This window comes from Pelobates fuscus, chromosome 2 (assembly GCF_036172605.1).
Source record: "Pelobates fuscus isolate aPelFus1 chromosome 2, aPelFus1.pri, whole genome shotgun sequence".
NCBI lineage: Eukaryota > Metazoa > Chordata > Amphibia > Anura > Pelobatidae > Pelobates > Pelobates fuscus.
In genome coordinates this window covers 94674808-94696598 of record NC_086318.1, presented here as the reverse complement: position 1 = coordinate 94696598, position 21791 = coordinate 94674808, and the positions used below count along the sequence as shown (strand labels likewise).

The following is a 21791-nucleotide window of genomic DNA, read 5'->3' as shown; positions in this document are numbered from 1 at the left end:
TTTGTAATTTGATTTACAGCCAGGCACCAAGATTCAGAATAAAATATCACTTCTGAATCCTACTGTTAGAACCTGAATACATGAAACAAAACAAGCTATCAGTATAAGTGTGTTCTACACTGATCAGCCGCATTAAAACCACCTGCCTAATATCGTTTAGATACCCCTCATGCTGCCAAAACAGCTCAGATGAGTCAAGGCATGGTCTCTACAAGATCTCTGAATAAGTCCTGTAGTATTAGCAGGAGATGTTTTAAATTCTGCAAGTTGTGAGGTGGGGCTTCCATGGAATGGATTTGTTATTCCAGCACAACTCACAGATGCCCAATCGGATTGAGATCAGGGAATTTGGATGCCAAAGCAACAACTCAAACTCTTTTTATATTCCTAAAAACCATTCCTGAACAATTGTACAGTGTGGCATGGTGTATTATCCTGCTGAAAGAGGCCACTATTCAGAAAACACCATTGCCAAGAAGGGGTCTGCAACAATCTCTAGGTAGATGATATGTGTCAAATTTACCTACACATGAATGACCAAGGTTTCTCAGCAGAACATTGCCCAGAGCATAATACTGCCTCTGCTGACATGCCATCTCCAATAGTTCATCCTGCATGCTATCTCTTTCCTGGGTAAATGACGCACACACACACACACGGCCATCACCTGATCTAAAAGAAAAGTCATTCATCAGACCAGGCAACCCTCTCCTAATTGGTCTTCCCAAAAGCCATATTGCCCTGCTACAGTCTCTAATGAATGCTGCCGCCACACTGATTTTCCTATCTAATCTGTCCTCTCACACCTCACCCCTCTCACAGTCATTACATTGACTTCCTGTATCCTACTGGAGTCAATTCAAAGTGCTAACCCATACCTATAAAGCACTGAACAATTCTAGCCCCTCTTATATCTCTTCACAGATCCATAGGTTTTGGTCTCTCCGCACTGCCCGTGACCTTCTCCTGTCCGCTGCTTGCACCCGTACAGCCAACTCACGCTTGCAGGACTTCTCGCAGGCAGCTCCCTCCTATGGAATAGCCTGCTTACTGCCATCAGACTCTCCCCTAGTCTTCAATCGTTTAAGAAGTGCCTTGAAATCCATCTCTTTAGGAAAGCTTATGCCTTCCCAGAATAACCACTACCTCACATACCTGCCTCTTGCTTTCTCATAAAGGGCAGCACTCTACTCTCTCCTCCAGAAAATGGCAATAATAATAATAATACTAACTGGGACTCAACATAGAAACTAACAACAAAAAAGAAAAAACATAGTACTATTGAAAATATTAAAGACATACACCTTAAATATATGTAATTGTGTGAAGCTATAATAGCCTACTACTACTACTAATAATAATAACAAAGTATTTAACCAGGAAAGGTACATTCAGATTACTCTGGTTTTCAAGTATGTACTGGGGATGTTACTTAAACCCAACATCGAGGGGTTGTTACTTAAAAGTTGTTTTCTGTCACCTTAATAAAATATTGGGGCACTCGAGTATGTGAGAATTATTGTCTCATAAATGGCAAACAACGTATCAATGGCGGTGCTAGAAATTTATAGCAATTGAACACACTTACACTAGCGAAACACAATAATTCTCACACATTCGTGTGTCCCAATATTTTATTAAGTTGTCAGAAAACAACTTTCATTAGTGGGCTATTGTAGCCTCACACAATTACGTATATTTTAAGGTGTATTTCTTTTTAATTTTTAATAGTACTATTTTTTTCTTTTTTGTTATCAGTTCCTATGTTGAGTCCCAGTTGGACCTTTTATCATGATTTATTAAATGTTAATATAGAGAATGTACTATAGCGTAATCTCAGAAGTGAAAATGTGCTATCACCAAGAGTGTACCTCACTCACTCAACATAAAATATACGAACAACAACCAATTAGCTAATACAGCTTAAAAAAGCAATACGAGCTAAAAAAGTGGGATAGCACACACAATATAGAGGATACAAAGTGGAAAATACAACCTGTATAACAGGACGTGGTCTTTAGCAAATCTAAAGGATAATAAATGGTATATAGTGAAGTATGTATGAGAAGGAATAATAACATCCAGGAGGTAGAGAACTTACAAGAAGTATTGATGGTCTGCGCTTATCTCCCCTTTAGGGGTATCTGAATGCAGAAACGAAATTCTCCTCAAGTCTGAAGTCCTCAAATGGATAAAAAGAAAAGATATACATAGAATAGTACGGTTAAAAAATTATAAATTTATTGCACTGATTGCACTTACATTCAGGTCGCAATCAGCAAGCATATCTCCACTTACAAGTGGACCAAGATGATAAATGGGTCTATGCAGAAGATGGAACAGAAGCTGATCACAACATACTAAGTGCTAGAAATAATAATAATACAATCATAAAATAAAATAGAAATAAAAAAATCTTTCTAAATACTCAATCCAACGCGTTTCGTCAGTATTGACTTCTTCAGGGATGTGAGTACAGTCCAAAATCTTTTCTTTATATATCTTCAAATGCAGATGTTCCTCATTAATCAAATTTTCCCGCGATGTTGAATACTTCCGGGGTGTGACGTCAGGTATCTTTCATTGGTCGCATCCATACAGACGTAATATGACCTGCAGCCGTCTGTGCAACTTCCGCGTTCCAGAGTGGAACGCACAACGGAACTTCCGCATAGCGCACATTACAGTGTTCCACAATGGAACGCATATCGGAGCAGAGATCGAAACAGCAATCAAGACGAGGGTGGGTGAAAGAACAACCCACTCTCATCTTTTGGACATATGTGTTCATGTGTCCACATATATCATCATACAAAATGTAAAAACCAGAAACAAATACAGAAAAAGAATATATATGCGGATACACCAGAGACCTAAACAATAAATGTGAAAAAAAAATATATATACATATAGAAAAATTATATATGCATAAGAGCTATATATAAGAAAACTATATATAAAAAGTACATATGAATGAAAAAATGAAAAAAATGCAAAAAATATATATAATAAATACAAATTAAATGTAGAATAAAATAAAAAACATGATAAAAATAATTAAATAAATATGAAATAATAAAAATGCATATAAAACAAAAAGAAGAAGAAAAAGAGAAAAAAAAGGGGGAAAAAGGAAAATACTATTCAAAAATTAGGTGTCATGTGAATCCGCTTATATGTACATATCAGCCACAATGATAATTCCACATCATATAGAAAATATATTCATTCAGAAGATATAGAGCTTTCTCAATCTTCTACAAAAAAGAAAAAACTAATTAGTATAAAATATATATATATACACATATTACTCGAAAATGTGGTCTAATGAACCCACCAAGTGAAAAATAGAAAACCAAAGAGGTGTATTTAATTATATCCAAAAAACCTTCTGTTAAGATAGTAACAAGAGTATCAAAGGAGTCCTACTAAATCAATGTCTTGATTTAGACCAGTTTTTAAAGTTTTTAAATTATATATCCACTGTGCCTCTTTTCTAGCTAGTTCAAGCATTTTATTTCCTCCTCTCCAATCTCTTTCAATGGAATCTATACCAATAACAATAAAGGTAGACCAGTTGAAAAGTGTACATGTGTTACAATGTTTTGGAACACTATGTTCCACTTTATTAGTTCTGATGTTATTAAAATGTTCTCGAAATCTGGTATGTAATGTCCTAGTGGTTCTGCCTATATATTGTGCTCCACATCCACATTGCAATAAATAAATTACATATGTGGATGTGCAGTGTATACATTTCTTAATAGTATACGTCTTATTAGTATAAGCGCCTGTAAAAGTAGTGGTCTTTTTCTTTTGGTAAGTGCATGTAGAGCAAGTACCACATTTATGAAATCCTGGAGTCTTATGAGAAAGTAAAAAATTATTATTATTAGAATTCGTAATCTGTATAGGTAAAAGGCTAGGTGCTAATTGATTTTTAAGATTATCAGCTTTTCTATAGATAACTGTCGTTTTTTCGGGAATAACATTCCCTAGGATTTCATCCTTTTTTAAGATAGCCCAATGTTTTTTAAGAATTTGTTCTATTTTCTTGGCATGTGTGTTATATTTGGTAATAAATGCAAATTCTGCATCAGTATTGTCTTGTTTGTTTTTAATCCATTATCACCTAAAAATTCTGAACGTTCTCTTCTCTTTATTTGTGTAATATCCCTGTCTATCTGTTCAGTATTGTACCCTTTTTCCAAATATCTGTTTTTTATTATTTTAGATTGTTCTTCAAATATTTGCATGTTAGAACAGTTTCTTCGCATACGGGTTATTTGTCCCCTAGGGACATTATTTAACCAAGTCGGATGGTGTAGACTGGTCTTTTTAATTGCCGTATTACAATCAGTTTTTTTAAAAAAGGTTTTGGTATTAAGCGATCCTCTTTCAACATATAGGGTCAAATCCAGAAAGTCAATCATTTCATTATGAATATTTGAAGTGAATTTTAAATTATATTGATTAGAATTGATATTTTCAATAAAAGCTTCCAGGCTGGTTTTATCACCCTCCCAAATAATAAGCACATCATCTATGTAGCGTTGCCAGAGGACGAGGCTCCCCCCCCAGCTGAGGTCCCAACTGTATGCACAGGGCCTTCCAATGAGACACATACAGATTGGCATCAGTGGTATCAATTCGTTGTCCTGCAATCTTTCAGAATACGTGGATTTTTTCCTAAAACCTTTTGTACCTTTATGCCCCTCTTTTATTAGAGATACAAAACATATTTTGCAAACTTTGGAGTCTTTTACTTGGAAATCTACTTATATTTTGGCCACTGTGAATGTTACTTCCCTGTACTCCAATATCCCTCATGATAAGGGTTTGGAGGTGATCAGAGATGTACTTGTTCAACAACAGACCATATATCTTACACAGATTGATTTTTTTATTGGCATGTATTCAATTTGTGTTAACTAAGAACTTCTTTTGGTTTAATTCTGCGTTCTTTTTACAGCTATGCGGTGTCGCCATGGGGACGAGGTTCGCTCCTAGTTTTGCCAATCTGTATGTGTCTCATTGTAACACATGTACACTTTTCAACTGGTCTACCTTTATTGTTATTGGTATAGATTCCATTGAAAGACATGGAGAGGAGGAAATAAAATGCTTGAACTAGCTAGAAAAGAGGCACAGTGGATATATAATTTAAAAACTTTAAAAACTGGTCTAAATCAAGACATTGATTTAGTAGGACTCCTTTGAAACTCTTGTTACTATCTTAACAGAAGTTTTTTTTGGATATAATTAAGAACTCTCACATATAATTTCATGATGCCAGACCTTATACTCGATTGATGCCAACTTGCAAAATAAAAGATATATCCTGTCTTCATTTATGGCAGGGGTGCCCAAACAGTAAACCCCCAGATGTTTTAAAACTATGGCTTCCATCCAGCTTTGTCATCCTAAAGGCATTTTAGAGGCCTGCAAAGAATCATGGGAGTTGTAGTTCTACAATATCTGGGGATCTACCTATTAGACAGGCCTGATTTATGGGATTGTTCTTGTTTGTTGAGTAGACTGTTTACAGATCATCTATTAATCTGCCTGTCTATCTATCTAACAGATAGATATTGAACTTTACTGTCTTCCCCATGTTGCACAATAATATTGTCCTATGTTGTAAATGGTAAATACTGGGCTTACTTCCAGTAAAGATTTGTATTTTGTGGTTGGGAATGGTGATTACAAACCTCTGGCAGTTTAAGAGAAAATATATTAATGATTATATTGGTTGCTGGAAGCATGTTACTAATCATTAAATTATATGTGCATGATAAAGAACAGCTGAGCAAAAGATCTTCAAAATCAAGCACTTTTTTTTTTATATATACTAATATTAGTATAGTTATTTGAAACCTGGGATGAATAACCAACTCATGCATAGTGGATAAAACGGCGATTCAGTAGAGATTTCTATTCAAAGATACATAAAATAAAGGCATTTGCATTTACAAAATTCCCATTTTTATTTATTTGTTCATCATTTACAGACATTTTGAAGGATGTAACAGTACGAACCTTAATAGCTTGATTTACTGGATCCCAGCATGGTAAAAAGTCATCATAGAATAAAAATTATGCAAAAATGGTATTTAACTGCATGTGTATATCATCCACTACACTAGTGAAAAATCTCTCAGAGGGAGAAGCAAAACTCTTATAGAGATGAACTGAACTTGCAATGCCAATTCCTATTTACATATACTCGTGGAAAAATGAAACAATTACACTGCAAATCCTACGTATGCTCTAGGCAGACATAGGATACTGTGAGTCCAGTAAATCACTTGTGTAGCAGGTGTCAGATGAACGTGACATATAACTAATATAAATAACCCCTGATACACCAAATTTAACTAAGATAAATCCCCCCTGATACACCAAATTTAACTAATATTAATAACCCCTGATACACCAAATTTAACTAATATAAATAACCCCTGATACACCAAATTTAACTAATATAAATAACCCCTGATACACCAAATGTAACTAATGTAAATCACCCTTGATACACCAATTTTAACATATGGCCTTTATTAACTAAACAGTATGGTGAAACTAATAGCAAAGCTGTCACTATAGTTATTATTATTATTATTATTATTATTTCATTATTTATATAGCGCCAACAAATTCCGTAGCGCTGTACAATGGGTGGACTAACAGACACATAATTGAGATCAGACCACTGGACGTACAGGAACAGAGGGGGTTGAGGGCCCTGCTCAATGAGCTTACATGCTAGAGGGATATATATATATATATATATATATATATATATATATATATATATATATATATATATTAAATCATGATGGCCTCAAGGTTGCCAAATGGCTTTCTAATAAAAAAATAAATAAATCTGATTTTAGTGAATAAATCCCACTTTTCAATAATTAACACTGACAAACCAACATTCCATTTTACTGAAATACACCTCATCATCCTCAGATGAATCATATCCTATATGATTACAGTGGTAGTAATTGGTGCTGCAGTAAGTTTTGCCTAAAGAATCACGTGTAAAACATCGTATACAAATATATACCAACAAAAAATAATTTTATAACTCATTATTGGTAAATTATGATGGAGTTAAGAATTTTATGGTTTAACTACATTGCCAATAATAGACTATATTTGTATGCGAGAATTCTCACCCCCATCAGATTTTACTTGAGATATTTTTTTCACTGATCCTTGGACTTATTCTTTAATAGGATATTGGATGTCTTAGTTATTACACTGAAACACTTGTTTCTGTGCAGGACCTGGATTCTCACAAGAAATATTCACAAGACTTTAGCAAGTAGAACAAAACAATGCCACGAGTGAATTATAATTTGGAAAAATTAAATTCACAGTCCAATTTATGAGTTCTGCACGGGACAAGCACACCATATTATCCTTCATATATACATATAATCTAAATCAAACCTGCACACTCGGTAATAAACTGGGTCCCTGTCACATGGTGTAATGATTGGTAAAGGTATGAAAACAGGAGGATAGTTAAATATGTAAATAGTGACTTGTGCATGTATCAGTGTGTGTGTTTGTGTGTGTATCTGTCCGTGTGTATGTGTATCTGTATCAGTATGTGTGTATACGTGTGTGCCAGGGTGTATATGTATCTGTATCAGTATGTGTGTATCTGTGTATGTGTCCGTTTCCATGTTTGTCTGTGTCAGTATGTGTACATCGTTGTGTGTCAGTGAGTATGCATATCTATGACAGTATATCTGTGCAATTATGTCAGTATCAGTGTGTGGCAATGTGTCACACTGCTCACAAATACAACCCTGCAAGGATGGGGAAATGGTAGTTCCCCAGCTGGCAAAGCATTGTGGGTGTTGCACAATAGTTAAAGATCTACACTTTTGCCATCCTTGCACCAGGACCCTCTCTATATTAATTCTGCTACTGCACAGGAGTATCTAATTTTTAGGCAGTTTAGGAGGCAATAAACATGACAATCGGTTGCACCGGAGCTGTCAAGTTATGCTAGTTTGTTTTACCATCAGTCAGTTCTTTTAGAAGAAATACATGTATTTTTTTTGCTTATGCTGCTTTGCTTGTAGGATATCACAGGCTGAAATATTAGAATAGAAGCACGAATACCACTTTTGGCTTCGGAGGTACCACCTTACAGATCGAGTGTTGAGACATGGTGGCAGTTTCTTCTCACGGCCCTAAGTCCGCAAATGACGATATTTTACAACTACAGGAAACTGGCTGATAGGTCAGCTTGCCAGCTCATGGACCGACTGCTAGGAAACAGGTTGCAACACCACGTACAATGGATCTATCAGCGGATTGAGATGCTTCGTCGGCTGGCATCTTCATTGATCCCTCTTCTGTCGTTTATAGCAGTTGGCAAGTCCAATTAGGATTTCTCTGATATCTCCTGACATAGGTATCAGCGACACAAACAGCGTTGGATTGGTGAACTGAGCGTTGAAACAGCAAATACTAGCCTCCTGTCATGTTATAAAAATTGTAGATTATGCTAGCTTTAGTGTACCTATAATCTTAATTTTATTAATGACAGGAGGCGAGTATTTCCCACCCATTCTTATCCCTCCCTTGTTTAATTTATAGTTTAGATTAATCAGGTACATATGCAACTCTGCTTGTTGTCTCTGCTACCTGTCGCTTGTTTTCTTATGTCTGTTTTTCATAAGTAGGGTTGGGATATCTACATATTAAGGTAAATTTGGTTGCTATATTGGGTACCTACATGTTTATTCAGAGTACATTTCGTTGGATAATCAACCTGTTTGATTCTGTTTTTTCTCTCGTTTCAGTTTACAGTCCATCAACGTTATCTGGTTTGGTAGTTCCTCTCGGCTGGTGGACATTGTTGTATTTGTTGTATCTAGGACTTCATTTCTTCCCCATTATGTTTTCTGCCTTTTATTCTGTTTTTTGTCGCAGTTTGAAAGAGGAAATGATGCATGGGGAGGGGAGTTTTATAGTACCTAACTTTTTTCTGATTTTTCTGTGCTGCTGTGGAGTTCTAGTAAAGAGAGACTTAAGCAAATACTCGCCTCCTGTCATTAATAAAATTAAGATTATAGGTACACTAAAGCTAGCATAATCTACAATACTTGTATAACCTGGCAAGGCCAGAGAATCATGGCATTGCTATCTCCTCATTTAATGGGAATCAGTATAATTAACAACTTGGAGTAACACAATTATAGATAGCATCATGCAAGTCAGAAACTTGAAATAAATTATCCCATTAGTATCATTATATCGATAATCAGCCACTGAAGATACACTAAACAATATATTACACAGTAATATTTTGCTTATTACACTGTAATGTATTTTTGAGGAAGCCAAATTAGGCCAATAATGCAAATAATAATTAGCTATTGAAAAGAATGAATAAAAGTTCTATTAATTAAGACCTCTGCAATACTGATCGGTATAATGAAAATGTACAGGCAGTTAACAAAAGACCATTAATTGCCAGGAGTGCACAGATTGTTTTGTATTGTTTTAGTACAGTTGTTCCACATAATGTGGCTTTCTGTAGCTGCTCCCAGAAGAATTTGATGAAGGTGGTTGTCTGGGTATATGATGTATCATAGAAACATAGAATGTGACGGCAGATAAGAACCATTTGGCCCATCTAGTCTGCCCAATATTTCAAAATACTTTTAATTAGTCCCTGGCCTAATGTAGTCGCATAGTTGTAGAATTGCTCCTCACAAGAGACAGATGTATGAAGTCAAACAGGTGTTATTTTGGATGCAAAGTACTGACTGTTGAGAGATGTACTATTGGTTTCCATGGTGATTGCTCCTTGTTTAGCACTTTGTCCCAGAATAGCCTTGATAAGTCTCCCCCGTAATGTAATCCCTAGTCAGTCTCAAAAACTTATGTTTCCCATATTATTATATATCTTCTGCCTGAAAAAATAAAAAAGAAAGTTAATAGAGTATGCAATTCTTCCCTGACAGATGATATCATTACAGTCATAATATAAAGTGCCTTGCATAACGCCTGTTATGTAGAAAGAGTTTAGGAGTTTGATATAAACAGGATTCCTCATCTGTTGGATGAATGGTATAAACATGTATTGAAATATTAGATAGTATAAGCAGACTTGTCCATTGACACCAGGTGTCTGGTTTCAAATAAATAAATAAAACAAATTGCCTTCCCTGTTACTATTACAATGCTATGTTAAATATTTTGTAATGCCCAGATGGTAGTACGTGGGTAAATGGAAGCCCAGGAGCAAGGAGGAGCACTACATTAAGGGGCAACTGTAAAAGTGCATCTTAATAATAACACATGGCACAGTAAGGGCAATGGTAATCCAATAAATGTAGATAGGCAAGTCAAAATGTCAAGACAAACGGCGCAGGATCAACTAATCAAGGCTTGGGTAACAGGAGATTTAAAACCATGGAATAAGGAACATAAAAAAAAAAGGGATGAAAAAGTACAATGGAGAGATAAGTAGAAAATGCTTGCTTATAAACATTGAAGTTCTGGAATGGTTAACCATTGCTGTAGTCCCCCATATAGAGCAGTGACTATTTTTGGCCTGTAACTGTGTAACCAATGTTTTCCATGTTGGTACGCCCATCTTTCTGGTCGAGTAAAGTCTATTGATATCAGTGCTTGCCTGCTTGTGTTTTTAATACACAAGCCCTCAAGGCCAGTCAATGTGAGTAATATTATTTCGAACTGAGTGCCTCTAATTCAGTTTACAAATACAATAATGATAAAGCAGTACTGAATTATCTCATCTACAAAAATAATGGTATCACAAATAGCTACATCTAAATAAATTAATTATGTATGATAAAAAACACATATCTATAATATAGGTGCAATTACCATTTTTTTTTTACAAGACATGTGGAGGGCACATTGTTCTGTTTAGACTCTGCATTAAAACAACTATTAGAAAAACAATTACAACCTGTTAAACACATGTTGAGGTTTCAACTGATTAAGCTCTTCATAACACTTCCCTTATCTACTTGTTCTCACTAGCGATGTCGAGAACACGAAATTTTCGATTCGCGAACGGCGAGCGGGAACTTCCGCAAACGTTCGCGAACCGGGCGAAACGCCATTGACATCAATGGGCAGGCGAATTTTAAAACCCACAGGGACTCTTTCTGGCCACAAAAGTGATGGAAAAGTTGTTTCAATGGGACTAGCACCTGGACTGTGGCATGCCGGAGGGGGATCCATGGCAAAACTCACATGGAAAATTACACAGTTGATGCAGAGTCTGGTTTTAATCCATAAAGGGCAGAAATCACCTAACATTCCTAAATCATAATGGATATGGATTGACACCTGACATGACATATTGACACCTTGACATATGGATTGACACCTGTCCTCAGAGACCCTGATACACACTGACACAGAGCAGAACAGGGACTATTCCTCCTACATAGGGTCACTTGGCAGATATGGATTATTTTTATGGCCCCCACCCACAACGCAGGGGTGGGGGCGGGGGGAGGAAGGACAGTAGGTCCCCCCCAGTGTGTATCAGGGTCCCTGAGGACAGGTGTCAATCCATATCTGCCAAGTGACCCTATGTAGGGGGAACAGTCCCTATTCTGCTCTGTGTCAGTGTGTATCAGGGATCCTTAGGATAGGTTTCAATCCATATCTGCCAAGTGACCCTATGTAGGGGGAACAGTCCCTATTCTGCTCTGTGTCAGTGTGTATCAGGGATCCTTAGGATAGGTGTCAATCCATATCTGCCAAGTGACCCTATGTAGGGGGAACAGTCCCTATTGTGCTCTGTGTCAGTGTGTATCAGGGATCCTTAGGATAGGTGTCAATCCATATCTGCCAAGTGACCCTATGTAGGGGGAACAGTCCCTATTGTGCTCTGTGTCAGTGTGTATCAGGGATCCTTAGGATAGGTGTCAATCCATATCTGCCAAGTGACCCTATGTAGGGGGAACAGTCCCTATTCTGCTCTGTGTCAGTGTGTATCAGGGATCCTTAGGATAGGTGTCAATCCATATCTGCCAAGTGACCCTATGTAGGGGGAACAGTCCCTATTCTGCTCTGTGTCAGTGTGTATCAGGGATCCTTAGGATAGGTGTCAATCCATATCTGCCAAGTGCCCCTATGTAGGGGGAACAGTCCCTATTCTGCTCTGTGTCACTGTCTGGGGGGAGTATCTGCAGTAATACAGAGTGTCTGGAGGGAGTATCTACAGTAACACAGGGTGTCTGGAGGGAGTATCTGCAGTAACACAGGGTGTCTGGAGGGAGTATCTACAGTAACACAGTGTGTCTGGGGGGAGTATCTGCAGTAACACATGGTGTCTGGGGGGAGTATCTGCAGCAACACAGGGTGTCTGGAGGGAGTATCTGCAGTAACACAGAGTGTCTGGAGGGAGTATCTACAGTAACACAGGGTGTCTGGAGGGAGTATCTGCAGTAACACAGGGTGTCTGGAGGGAGTATCTGCAGTAACACAGAGTGTCTGGAGGGAGTATCTGCAGTAACACAGGGTGTCTGGAGGGAGTATCTGCAGTAACACAGAGTGTCTGGAGGGAGTATCTGCAGTAACACAGTGTCTGGAGGGAGTATCTGCAGTAACACAGAGTGTCTGGAGGGAGTATCTGCAGTAACACAGGGTGTCTGGAGGGAGTATCTGCAGTTACACAGAGTGTCTGGAGGGAGTGTGGCGAAACCGACCTCGCCACGTGTCCTTGGAGGGGGCTGATTGCCCGCCTCTTGCCTTTGGACTATGGACCAGACTTTATGGGAATGTGATACCCCAGATAGCCATACCATGGAGCCTATTCATATAATGAAAGACTATGGGAAAGACTTTAGCTCCATGGCAATTGTACTGTGTGAGTAGGATCTGCGCGCTATTCGGTAGTTTTGTGCGTGCAGATCCCAGCTATCTGGGGATAGGTGAAATGTCTGTGTGTTATGTGTAAATGTGACTTTATGTATTTTAAAGTGTTTTATGTTGTTTTGCAACCATGTGGTTAATGGAGTCTGCCTTTAGTCCTGGGTAATTGGATTACTTCTCCAATTAACTCCAGGGCAGAAGGGAGGAAACCAGGGTGCATTGTGGGGATGTTTTTCTGCCAGCCAGAAAGGAACAAAAGATACTTTTAGTAACTTTTGAACCCCTGGTCGGATTCATGCCATTTTTAATATGTTGTTCCCCTGAATGGATTGATTGTGGATATGTATTTTTATGTGAATGTGATGTATGGTTTTAAAGTTATGAAAGTTGTGTAAAAGTATATTTTACACTGTATGCATAATGGGATTATGTGTCACACTAAGGGGAGGGGATGTGTGGGAGGTAACATCTATGTCATTGGTTCTTTTATGCCTCCCCCTGGGTGTGGCCTGTATGTGTGAGTTGGAAATAAAAGCCAGGCTGGATGAGCCAGTCCAGAGTTCCTGTTTTACCCTCAAAGTGATGTGTCGTCTCATTATTGGGGGGAAGGATTTATTGCATGCTGTTCCAGTTGACTGCTAGGAGTACAAGCCTATTCGTATGGTTCCTATTCAATGGTCTACAGCATTCATATGCTTGGGAGAATTTAAAAGGTTTCTCGGATTCGGTGATTGTGGTGTCTGCCAGAGTGCTTGGAGTCCTCAGGAAGCACTAGGAGCATCCATTAACGGAGGTACCAAGTCGGGGTGCCAGGCGATCCGTTACAGGGAGTATCTGCAGTAACACAGAGTGTCTGGAAGGAGTATGTGCAGTAACACAGAGTGTCTGGAGGGAGTATGTGCAGTAATACAGAGTGTCTGGGGGGATTATGTACAGTAATACAGAGTGTCTGGGGAGAGTATCTGCAGTAATACAGAGTGTCTGCGGGGAGTATCTGCTTGTAACATTTATATGCACTAAAAAAAAAAATGGTTGCAGCTTCCGAATTAATCTAAAATTGATGCTGTCCAGTAGGCGGGAGGGTCTGCTAGGGAGGGTGTGCTGCTGATTGGCTGGAATGTGTCTGCTGACTGTGAGGTACAGGGTCAAAGTTTACTCAATGATAAAGAATAGGGGGCGGACCGAACATCGCATGTGTTCGCCCGCGGTGGCGGACGCGAACATGCTATGTTCGCCAGGAACTATTCGCCAGCGAACCGTTCGGGACATCACTAGTTCTCACCAATCAATAAATATGTCCTATGTGGGCCCTTCTGCTCTGAAAAAGACCTGAACGTGTCCTCATTTAACCTATAGAACTCACGTATTATCAATAAAATGTGTAGATTTTATTTTTACCTGAATCATGACTGTGTGTGTTCCACAGCAGATGGTATTAATATCATATATTGCTTTATATAAGCAGAGGATTATTTGTAGACCACTGAGTGCAATCAGGATAGAGAATAAGATAACATTCCATTCTACCACATAGGCTGGCTCCAAACATTGAGACCACGTGGAGTATTCTGTGAGATACCTGTTGTAAAGCAAAAAAAACTAGTAAAACTAAATTACCATGTATAAATTTATCTAAAGATTTCGTGTATGGAAAAAATTATTTTTTATTTACTAGGTTAGAGGTTGTTATTGGTACCAAATGAATTGAAGATTTGCTAATATTTTTTTTCTTTTTTGTTTTTATTATTGTTGTATGCATATTCTACATGCAGAATACTGACTCTTAACGTTGATGCTAAAAATAGCTGGGTAGCTTATTAAATAAATGCATACAGTTGCAGGCTGACTTGTTTTTATTAATCTTTATATTAATTCCTCAAATTTGTATTATACTTGGGTTTTTTTTTCATTTCATTTTTTTTTTCATTTGGCTTTACTATAATTGTTTTCTATTAGGCTATTTTTGTTTATTGGCGGTGCGATTAAGGCACAATAATTTCCTTTCTTGATTTGTTGAGTGAGGGCTAATTCTCTGACCCAATGTTTGAGCATCCCAGCAGGTAACAGCATAGTATACCTTATATAAGGTGCTAGGATGCATGAAGCGCGTTAGGTGACTGCATTGGAGAAATACTTCTTTTTTATTTATATAGTTTTTTTTGACTAAATTTTTATATTTTTGGAATAAATGTTATGTTTTAATAACTATTATGTACATATTTCTTTACGCTTATACGAATGCCACTAGAAAGTATTAACAGGCGCATCCACCTTTTTGTTCAAATAACCACCGTTAGCTATTATTTTAACTGGCTATAATGTCTTTTGGTCTTTTCTCTAATTTTGTTATAAGATTTATTCTTCAGAGAATCTTTTCTAAAGTAATCGGAATCTATTATTAATATGTCATACCCTCCTGCTGTATTCTGAAAAGGATACGTCCAGCCAGTCGCTGTTTGGCAATATGGACCTTGTACTAATCCCAAAGATGAGATGATCAAAGAATATCCTGCAAACATGACCCCTAGAATGGCAAACACAGGTGATCCCAGTCTCTGAAAGCAAGAATGTTAGGAAACAAATGAGAAACATTGACCTGCATTCCTGTTTTTCAATAGTTAAATGACAACTCGGTGTGAACACAGATGGTAAAACACCAAGGTATTTCATACAAATCTATTTCCTATAGACGACCGCCTCTAGTTTTTAAGGGTACAACAAAAGCTATCTCATTGTGACAAAATAAAACCCCTCTAAGATAACTCATGTACCCTGCACAATTTTACCTATGCTCTGTCTAGAGCGGTTACTCCATTTTATATGTTTTTCGCAGTTTTTTTTCAAAGTGAGAATTCAATGCACTTTTCCAGGATTCTTAGGGATAGGACACTGACTGGCTAACTCAGACAACTCTGTGAAGTGGGTGTGGAAAGCATAAAACAGAAGAAGGAGGCAAACATAAAAAAATAAAAAAAATCATATTTACCTGCTTTTTACAGCCTGCAAAGTGAGGCAACTCTCTCATTCAAAGCTAAAGCTTTTGAATGTGACAGTTGTCTCAAAGTGATGCATATCTATTTAAATGTAAAACTGAACTTGAACTCTGGCTTTGGTAAAAAAAAAAAAACCTTGTCTAGTGCTGCAAGGCTGTAAATAGTTATTGCTTTAAGTGGAGGACAATACGTTAAGGGTTATTTATTAAAGTGAGAAATGTCAAGAATTCAAAATGAAATTCAAAATTTGAACCACAATTGATGAACTGAAAGCAAAGCTAACTTATTGAATTTTTCCAATCAGCTATTTTGTCCTTAAATTTGAAAATCACTTTAAATTGACTAAATCCCTAATTCTCACTTTAGTAAATATCAATGTGTGTTTTGTTTCACATTACTTTTTATTATACGTGTGTGAATATTAGAAAATGTTATTCCAAGTATGTTAAGAAAAAAACCTTCTGTTTTTTTTTCTGAACTTCAAAATCTCATATAATACACTTTTCTCTGTCTATTTGCATTGTTCTGTGTTCTATAGAAGACGTTCCCTCTGTCACCTTCCAATCTTTTATAGTCATTTTTAGTGATCTTTGGTTGAAATAATTTTTAACCAACACTCAATGTTTAGGTGATATTACCCCTAACAACATAAAGTGCAAGTGCAGCACTTTAACCAATCGGAAATCACCCCTCACACAAATTATTGAACATAAACTAGAAACATATAAAATAGATATATAGTGCAATATTGTGAAAACCGAAAAGATTGATAAAAGTGAGTGAAAATGAACTCACATAGATCAGAGCCTTTTCAGGATATAGGCTCTAAACACAAGGGTATTTTTGCCTTAAGGTGGCATACACGACCTCTCTTCAATGGATCAATCACTCCCAATGGAATATGTTGAAAGAATAAACACAGACAAGAAACTTATTGGTGCAGTATTTGACACTTCCCCTAACAGGAACTTGAAGGAATAATCCAGGAGAAGGGTGAGTAAAAAAAATATATACATTTTATTACCTTAAAAAACAAATATGCATATAAAAATAAAAAGCAAAACAAAATAAAAAACAGGTGCTTTAATCTCCCTCTCACTAAAGGTGATAAAAGGTATATTTTATTTGACTTACCCTTCTCCTGTTCCTGTTAGCTGAAGTGTCTATCCCACAAAATAGACACAAAGCTATTCAACATGGAGCCAGTTCCCAAAAGGCTCCAAATCGGGTGATCAGTTCTGATTTTGTTGTACTACTTTCTTCACCTATATATCAAATACTGCACCAAGAAGAGAACTTGCATGACCTGTTATTGCCGAATGCACAGTGTACAGCTGAGCAGCATTTTGTTGCACGAAGTGATTTATATCTTACACTCTTTTGTGTCTAGGGTCTTATGGAGCTTCTGGGAGTCCTAAATTCCTTGTTTTACTTGCAATGCATTAGAAGATGTGGAAATCGTACTTACTGAACAGTTAACCTTGTGTCTTTCTTTCCCAGCACAGGACGGTGTGCAGCACTGATAATAATCCACCAGCAGTACAATCGTGGCAACAATGAGCATCTGGATTAAAACAAGTGTATTATATATTATCATGTGTCACTGACATTAACATTGAATTCATTCTTAGACATGTTAAACGTTTATGTCCAGTCGGTGTACAATATCCACATATTAAATATTGAACAACATGGCTGTAATTTTGATGGTGACATACGCACATATACAGGTATATACCCTCTGGTTTCTGAAAACGCTGTTACTTTCACAACTTTTTGGACTTATTGCTTCTTTTCTATACTTTCTATTTTATTTTGGCTTATGTTAAGAAGGGGAGGATCCCAGTATTGGGACTCTTACCTGAATGTTCTAACCTTTGAGTTTTTCTCCACTGAAGAATGCAATTGTATTTTATTCTCAAAGAGGTTTAGGTTTATCTATCTTATATGGTCTATATCGCCACGTTTTAGATTCAATTACACACCCTATTCTTTTCTGTTTTATTCTCATTCTCTTTCTTCAGTAACATTGTGTATCTCAATCCCTGTATTTATTCCACCGCGAGTTGAAAGGCATTGTTTCCCATCTGCCCATTAACTGGAGGCGCTTCCTGGGGCAGTGCTGCACACGCTCTGCATGGAGACACTGAACTTTCCTCATAGAGATGCATTTCAATGCTGATTGGCCAAGCTGACATGTGGCTCCACCTCCATCCCACCTCTTTGCTGATTCCCGCCACTCCATTAGGAAAGCATTGGATTAAGAGGGCGGGGGGGGGGGGGGGGGGGGGGAGAAAGCCACCTAAATGGTGATTTTAACATGATAGGGTCAGGAATGCATGTTTGTATTCCTAACCCTATAGTGTTCCTTTAATTCTAAAATTAACTAGTCTTGAAAGTCAAACACCTAATATACCCTAATGCTAAATTTAACACCACTAAAACACTAAACCGAATAATCCTAAATACCCCTTATACCACAACTGTAACTCCTCTCAATTGATCTATGTAATCTAACTCTGAAATTAGCCTATTGCTAGCTGTAAACTGCCCGTTACCCTAACCATTTCTAACATTATCATTGACCCTGCATGTATTTACACAGCTGCTAACACTCACTGTATTCACAGATTCAAACACAACAATGAACTACAAGCAGTAATAGGTACATACATGTAAACATATGCAATTATTAAAACATACATATATATATATATTATTTGAAGGGAGAAACGGTAGGCTGCTTTATTGTACACTTTTTTTTTCTCAATGAATTTGTTTTTATGTCACAAGTTTGTCATTTTCCTTACAAAGTCATGTAAAGACCACAACTAGTATAAAGATCAATTTTCTAGGAGATCACTATGATAAAAAAATAAAGCATTCCTATAAAAAATGGAAACATTTTAGATGCAATGCACATTTGTAATACAGAATACTTATTTGATGGAAATCCATCACTGGTTGCCTCACATAACCCTTAAATGAGTAGACTTAATGGAAACTTGCAGCAGGTGGCAGTACTGAGCAAAGCATTATTACCTAAAGAAAATGAATGTTGCAACTGCTGTAACAGTCATGTAAAGTGAAATTCTATTTTTCTTTCAAATTTAGTTTGAACAAAGCAACAGAGTTACAAACATATTGTAGTGTGATCAGTGTAAAGTTGTTCTGTATCTATGTAGGTGCACTTTGCTTTATTTTGAAAAATGTATAATAGCTGATCAGACTACAAGTGTTCACACAGTTCCATATGCACCAGCAGCCAGTCAAGTATACATCAGCATGATTTATAAAAAGGGGAGTTGTATTGATGATAGAAGGAAAGAAGCCTTGGTTCGTACTACTTCAGTACTTTAAAGGGACGCTGTAGGCACCCAGGCCACTTCACCTAATTGAAGTGGTCTGCGTGCAGTGTCCCTATTGCCCTTAGTGATGCAATGTTAAACATTGCAGTTCCATATAAACTGCAATGTTTACATTGCAGCACTATGTATGCTTCCAATTTCTGTCTACCAGTCAGCAACTAGAGCGCATCCTGGTTTGAAACAGACCTTTGGTCCGATATCTGACGCTGGATGTCCTCACGCTCTGCATGAGGACTTTCAGCGTGAGATTTTTCCCCATAGGAAAGCATTGATTCAATGCTTTCCTACGGGAAGGTCTAATGCGCACGCAGCATCTGCCACGCATGCGCATTAGAGCATGCTAGTCACAGGACTGAGGAGGAGTAAGTAAATACACAGGACTCAGGTAAGTAAAGAGGTTTTTTTAACCCTTTGTTCACTGGGGAGGGGGGTGGCACAGGGAGGGATAGTGCCAGGAATACAGCTTTGTATTACTGGCACTATAGTGTCCCTTTAAAATTTGTGAAGTGTGAAATAAAAAGATCAACAGGGTTCACCAAATTCCACTCAAATAGTTCTTCAAATGATCGGTTCACTTGCAATAAGCAAATAAATGATCATTTGCAAAGCATACATCCTGCTGGATGCATTCAGTTTATCTTTGGCCGTCATGTGGTTGTAGATACATCTTCAATTTCTGTGATTTAAATTAGTTTGGATGCAGATATTACTGATTTTTCAAACACACCTTAAATGGATTTTACGGAATAGGTCGCTCTGACCATATCAGGACTGCATTTGGCTTTAGTAAATCTGGGAATTGCCAATGCGGTGTTTAGAGGATAACCCTGCTAATCTATCTGTTATTCAGTGAGAGTTTGGAATTCAAAGTGACTTTCTAATTTAGTGCCAAAACAGCCAAATTGGAAAAAGTCAACTTTATTTCTGATTCAGCTACCGACAGTTGTAACTTTAGAAATAAAAAAAACAATATATATATAAAAACGGTCTTTATCAAGATGCTGTACGTACAAAAATACAGAGTATATATAACACATAAAGTTAAGGGCAATAAGCTTACCAGTGTACAAGGTGCACGAGACCCAGTCCCACACGGCGATCAGCCGATCGGACCACCCTTAACATGCTCAATGACGTGCTCAGAATGACGCAATGCGAACGGGGGCTGAGAATGACGCGATACGACTGAGAAAGACCCGAATAGGTCGAAACGTCGATCGGATTTGATGTAGTACCTCTTTATGGAATAAATTCTAATTTATTTATTTAACTAAGTCCTAAGAGTGCATCTCTTACTCATTCCGATATATCACATAACGTGGGATTGCACCTAGGCATAATTATTGTTACTGAATTGGAGTAAGGGTGAGTTCCAAGTTACCTACTTTTTTGTATATATATATATATTATATAAAGTTTATTATCTCTGGTCCTAATAATAAGTGTCAGGGTATATATATATATCTAGGCTGAGTATAATTTGGCTGTACGTCACATGAAATGAAATTACTTATGTTGACAATTTCTGGTAATGGGCAAGATAAACATGATTTGGATGTGACTTGTATGCAACTAGTTTTTTTTTTCAAACTGCTCCTTGAAAACACTGTGGTTGTCCTTTTAGAATGCTGTCTTTACTTGCTGCTTGACGGGTTGGCGCATACTTAAAAAAATGTGTAAAATGATTAAAGATATACATTTTAATTGAATATTTTATAATAATGTTTAATGTGTGAATAATAAGTAAATCTGATTTTAAATGGGCAGAGTATCATGGGAAATATATTCCACGCTAAACTGCCGTGCTTGAGCCCACGTTTAGCTAGTGTTATAATAGATATATTAAATCCTGTCTACGTATTATTGTTACTTTGTGATACACGTAGCTCTGTAGAATGTTAGCTCCTAAAACCAAATTGATATACAGTACCACACAGTGATTGTAACATTACAGGAACATTTGGCGTATCTTATACTCACCATAATACCCCCAAAACAGATCCCTTCAAAATACCACACATAATTAGTGAGCTGGTTGTTGGCTGCATAGGTGGAATCGCCATTTGGAAAATATAACAGGATGTTAACAACAATGCTCCACAAAGCAAGTGGGATCAATGAGAGACTGACGTAATCTGAACAGCTCTTCAGAAACATAATATGACTGTAAAAATATGAATCGCGGACCCAATCTGTATTATTAGTATGAATCCAACGAATCTCTGTGGAAGTTGCTACGTGTCCTACAATGTGGCTTTCTGCTTGAGAAGTTGGTTGCCAGGATATGCTGTAAACCAAACAATTAATGAATCTTTCCCTGGCATGAAAACAAAGTGAAACTGTAACCAGTTATACGTGTCCTGCTCAGAATTTCAAATCAGTAATTGTACTCTTTTTGTTTCCCAGCAGCATGCAATGCGTTTGGTTTAACAGGAAAAAAAAAAAAAAACAAGTCAGATTGCTACTCTGGAGTACAACAGAAAAAAAACCATTCAGATATTCAGGGTACCTGCTTGGCCCAGACTTGCCTCTAGGG

General features: G+C 37.2%; 1 protein-coding gene across 1 annotated transcript; it reads right to left on the bottom strand.

Annotated features, from left to right (window-relative positions):
* Window positions 1–9670: 9670 nt before the first annotated feature.
* On the bottom strand, window positions 9671–21496 carry TM4SF18 (transmembrane 4 L six family member 18). Its single transcript, XM_063440999.1, has 5 exons — window positions 21236–21496; window positions 17356–17451; window positions 15307–15449; window positions 14293–14473; window positions 9671–9947 (listed from the first exon to the last, which is right to left on the bottom strand). Exons 1-5 carry the CDS (start codon window positions 21410–21412, stop codon window positions 9933–9935), a joined length of 612 nt encoding a protein of 203 aa, XP_063297069.1. The 5' UTR covers window positions 21413–21496; the 3' UTR covers window positions 9671–9932.
* Window positions 21497–21791: the final 295 nt, after the last annotated feature.